General features: G+C 43.8%; 1 protein-coding gene and 1 pseudogene across 1 annotated transcript; both read right to left on the bottom strand.

Annotated features, from left to right (window-relative positions):
* LOC101773235 overlaps positions 1-876 on the bottom strand; it is a 2,570-nt pseudogene extending 1,694 nt beyond the window's left edge.
* A 514-nt stretch (positions 877-1,390) lies between these two features.
* On the bottom strand, positions 1,391-2,070 carry LOC101772823 (zinc finger AN1 domain-containing stress-associated protein 17-like). Its single transcript, XM_004983581.3, has one exon. The coding sequence runs from the start codon at positions 1,988-1,990 to the stop codon at positions 1,436-1,438; it is 555 nt and encodes a 184-aa protein (XP_004983638.1). The 5' UTR covers positions 1,991-2,070; the 3' UTR covers positions 1,391-1,435.
* Positions 2,071-5,161: the final 3,091 nt, after the last annotated feature.

The raw sequence follows: 5,161 nt of genomic DNA, 5'->3' as shown, positions 1-5,161 counted from the left end.
CTAGTGTTTGCCGACTGTAGATTTGCCGTGTGCCGTTTGCCGAGTGTTACATTCGGCAAACGGTTCGCCGAGGGTATTCTGCCCTTCGCCGAGTGCCCCTGGCACTCGGCAATTTGACTGTGTCCGGTAGTGTTGCAGCCTAAGTTTTCATCTTTTGATCGACCTCTGAATGAACCATCCAAGCATTTTGCGGAATACTGCAAATGATTGGAAAGACAGCTCGTTAGGATCGGGTATTCCGATTTATAATACTTGAGATAAAATTGGAATGAAATTAACTGCATATGGGTGAACATCAAAGAACATCAGAATTATAGTAATTCATTGGACATACAACAGCAAGACCAGATGAACTGTTTGATTGATCTAATAGAAATAAGTAATGGAAATAATCTAATTTGAGAATTAAAGGAACAAAGCATTACCTTCTGAGTCACAATCATTTGTCATCTAGCCACAGCTTCCTCAATCGAAGATCCGATGCATGTGCCCTCGACTCCAGGGAGGACCCAAGGAGCCGGACAAGATAATGCTTCTTGCCCAGCACTCTCACCACCTCCGCAACCTTCCACGAGTAGCTATCAAAGGCCTCAAGAATACTACCCACAGCCCAGCATACTGGATCATCCGCTGGAGGGCAAGGTCTCATCAACCTTCTTGGCACCCTTTCAACAGCCACGCCAAAGTCAACCGGACTTTCATCGTATCTCACCAAGTAGGTGTGTCCATTGCCAGAGACTATCTCACCAGGCCTCCAAGAACCAAAGGGCACCTCTGCCTCCTGCAATACCTCCACCTTGCTTCCCTTGAAGAATCTCATCGGATTGTTTTGCTTCAAGAACTCTGTTGCAAAGAATAAATCAAAGATATTATCAATAATCGAACAAATCAGATTAACATACGTCAGAACAAGAAGAATAAATTAGATCAACAGGAGCCAAACACTAAGATTTCAGGCTTCTACAAGAGCCCCCTGAAAGTTTTTGGTGAAAGAAATCGCATCCTTGACTGACGCACAGCGCAAAACTCACAGCAGATAAATCAAGTGGAGGAACCATTACAGCGCATGCATATCGGCGTAACGATCCGTTACAAGAACAGAAGAACAAAATCGAAGCGAATCGCTTGAGGTGTTCCAACAAAACATGAACCAGCGTATTCACCGGGGGCGGAGTTAGCCTTGGGCATGAGCGCTCAGTTGAACGCCATCTTTCCGCAAATTTGGACTTGATGATTGCTCATCTAAGCAGTTGCTGTGCTTTACAAGACATAGTTACTTCATGCCCACATGAGGTACTGTAGTTACTAGAGAATAAGAAGAACCAGAGAAATTACAGAAGATAAATGGGAATCAGAAGGGAATTGAGGAACAACAAGAGAAAAGGGGAAGTACGAGGACAATGGATTGTTTCTGCTCTATTTCTTCGATGCCAAATCAATCGAGTTGCTCAATACATATATAGTCGGCTCGCTGGCCAGGCCAAAAAGACTTCACTCGCCTGTATAGGCGACGCACACCGCGAATTGCACCGTGGAAGGCGGCATTACAGCCTCCCGCCGCCGCGCCGTCGCAGTCGTGGTCCGCCGGGAACCGATGCTTGAGGCACACCTTGAGGCAGCACCCCTTGCACTGTGTCGTGTTGGTGAACGTGAGCGCCTCCCTGCACCGCGGCGCGGGGCACTGCGGCGGCGGCCTGCGCCTCCTCGCCGGGTCGCAGCGGCGCGACCGCGCGTGCGCGTCCAGGATCTCCCGGTCGGCCTGCCCCGGCGACGCCCGCTCGATGGAGTCGCCGCAGTCCGGGCACACCACGACGGTGCGGCCCGGGTCGGCGGCCTTGGCGCAGCCGTGGTCGCGGTACGTGCGGTGCGCCGCGCAGAAGGACCCGCCGCACCTGTCGCACTCGAGGGGGAGGAAGTCCAGCTGGTTGCACTCGGCCTCGTCGCAGTGCGCGCCCAGGTCCGGGAAGAACTCCGTGCCCCGCCGCGCCATTGTCGTCGCCCGCGCTGTCTCGCACTCGTTGCCGCCGTCCGCCGGTCTTGTCCCCCTCGCGCTGGCCGCTGGCTGCAGTCTACGATGAGATCGGCGAGGAGCGGTAGCTGTATATTTGTGCGGCGTTGTTTATCGGACTTGGATCTGTTCCGAGCCGGACTTCTCGTCCGACGTGGAAAAGGCGAGTTCCCAAACAAAACTACTCCGATAGAATCACACACACGGTACATTCATCCATCGTATGTATGCTATTACTTAGTATTACAAAAACTGTAGATTTCAAATAAACTGAATCGAGCATCGGATCAAGATCAACAAACTTGATCAAATAAAAAAATAAAGAGGAATACAGCATTTCGTATAATCAAATACACATGATCAGATATGTTATTACTACTTATAACAAAAAACTGTAGAGTTCAAATGAAACAAATCAATCATCTGATCAAAAGTAAGAACAAAGAAGATCCGGCCCTTGTTTGACTAGCTCAGGCTAACTGACCTGGTTATATAATTATTGATTGAAGTTGAATCTACCGTTTTGCTTTATGCAGCTAATCACATCATTAGGGAGGACCCTATATTTTTTTAACTGATGGTAGACTTGGATCTTTTGAATAATTCTAAAGCTATGGCTACCCAACCTGATCGACTACGACCGGCGAGTGACACTTCCACTTAACAGCAGCTAGAGGCTAATTTTGTGGCCATGGAAGAAAGTAATGATGGAAATTCCACGGCCTAGACTATCTAGAGACAGAGCCTTATTATGGTGTTGGACCCGATTGCGCCCTGCCTAATCACGCATAGACCAATCAGTATCACAGATTCACAGAGACAAATACACTCTAGGTCAGTCTTTCAGCAATACTCTACTCCCTTTTCTGTTATCATATATTCCATAGAACGTACTCAGGCCCGTGCATTAGCCAGCGCAACTGGAGCCGGGCCTCCAAAAATTAGGGCCCCAACTATTAGGCTTTAACTAGAGGTTAAGAAGATATTGGTATGTGATATTCGCCCTTTAATCCTATAATATGAGTATCTAATTTCATATTGCAGTTCTTTGTATGAACAAGCATGTACTTATTACTCATATACTGGAATCCAAATATATGTATTTCACTACTATAGTATATATAGGGCCCCATTTCATGGTTTGTTTCAGGGCTTAAAATCTCCGGTACGGCCCTGGACGTACTTTCACTGGGCACGGAGGCTCAGTGTATATAGTTACATTTCAATGTTTTTTATTTAAAAGCGTAGGGTGATGTTTACACGAACGACCATAGTTGGGGTAAATACTATTAAAACTCGCTCTTATTTTGTAACTATAAACTATTAACTCTAAGGTAAAACTTAACTTTTGTTAACCTTTCAATTTTGTATTTGCTCATGGGCTGGTATTTTCTAAAAAATCATTTTAAAAGAGTCATAAACACCATAAATATAATTGTGGATAGATTTGGGGCCTACGGCTACTCAAAATGCTTACCTTTGCTCTCTAACACAATATTCATTTATATGTTCTGTAATCTTCTTCAGTTTTAATAGACTTTGGTTAACAATTAATCAATATGCTTTTTCATTATTACATTGCTAAGCCAGAAAATTAATATGCTCATCGTTCCTTTGACATGCATCATACACATAATTTGAGTTATTTTTTCACATACTTAATAATGTCATAAATGAGTAACATAAAAGCATATGCTTGGAGTACTTTGATTTAGAGGTTACTCTAGATTAGGTTTAACAATAGCAATGGTAGGTAACTTAGATGCAAATTATGTGGTTAATTTAGATTAATTTTGTAATGCTTTTTTTGAAAGAATAATTTTGAAACACTGGAGGTTGGTGATTTGAATATATGTTTTATGGTTATACTTTAGATTATTTTTATAATAGCATATGTCAGTAATTTATAGGAAGTATTAGTGCTTAATTTATGTTATTTTTTAATAATAGAAAAATGGATACGTTTTTTTTAAAAAAATGAATAGATTCGTACTCCCTTCGTCCCATGAAAACTGCAATTCTAATTTGTTTTCCAGACAAATTAACGTAGGTGTGAGAAGACTCACATGCCCTCACTTAGTTGGGGTCTAATTCCTAGGATGTCACTCTTTTATGGGATTTTTTACAAACATCAGGATTCCACTTTCCATAGGACGGCGGGAGTAACTATTCTCTCAATGGTGATTAGAGTTTAATTACTGCATTGATAGCCATGTACTTATAGAATTTTATGTTTTTTTAGATTTAATCTTTTTTTCTCTAGTCATCATATGAGGAGTCTTTAACTAGAAGTAACTGTAAGGTAGCACGTGTCCTTTGAAATGGCATGTCTTAACGTCATTCTCAAAATGGTATGGTATGGAGTGTTCATCAACTGTTGCTCGGTCCTCGGTGCTCCATCACCCGGACCAAGACTTTCCTTGGCGCTGCCCATGACGGGTTAGGGCAACAACTAGTCAACTAGGATGATAGTTGATAGATATTTTCATTCGTCCCAATCTAACTAACCGCCTAACAAATAAATTTCGGCAAAAGACAAACCAGAAAATTGTTAACATCATAAAAACATGCGTTCATACACATCGGTGATTCTCCTTAATCTCGTTCCCGGTCGACCTTTCGCAACAGTCTCGCGCAAGAGGTGCTCAGCGCGAGAAGATCACACTCGCGTGTCATCCGGATACACACTTTGTCGCTTTGTTTGATTGTTCTGTGCCTGTGTGGCTTCAATCTGTTTCGTTCGGCAGCTTCTTCCGGGCTACAGATCGCGCGCGTGGCATAATCGTGCAGTGGTTTTTACTATACAGACTGTCTTCCTGTTACGTGCCACAGCAGGGTCGTGTTCAAGGAGAAAAAAAACACCGCGTACAATGTCTCCATCATCAGCATGAAGCACGAAAACGTCGAGGTCGTTTAAAAGCTGCACACCTGAACATAATTGTTGAGCTGACGGCATGCTGTGAAACAAGAAAATAGATTTTGACTCGTAAATCTCTCTCGAAAAGCGATGATGTGCTGTTCCTGGGAAACGAAATGTGTTTTTCTGGGCATGGTGTCTTACTGTAAGAAAGGGTCAGGCCCACTAAAGCACCGTGGTGTAACCCTTCTTTCTAGGCCTGCTTGCTCTCTCATTCAGCCCAAAGAACCCCCCCC

This window comes from Setaria italica, chromosome IX (assembly GCF_000263155.2).
Source record: "Setaria italica strain Yugu1 chromosome IX, Setaria_italica_v2.0, whole genome shotgun sequence".
Classification (NCBI taxonomy): Eukaryota; Viridiplantae; Streptophyta; class Magnoliopsida; order Poales; family Poaceae; genus Setaria; species Setaria italica.
Note: the sequence above shows the minus strand (reverse complement) of the source record. Positions and strands in the feature narration are given on the sequence as shown.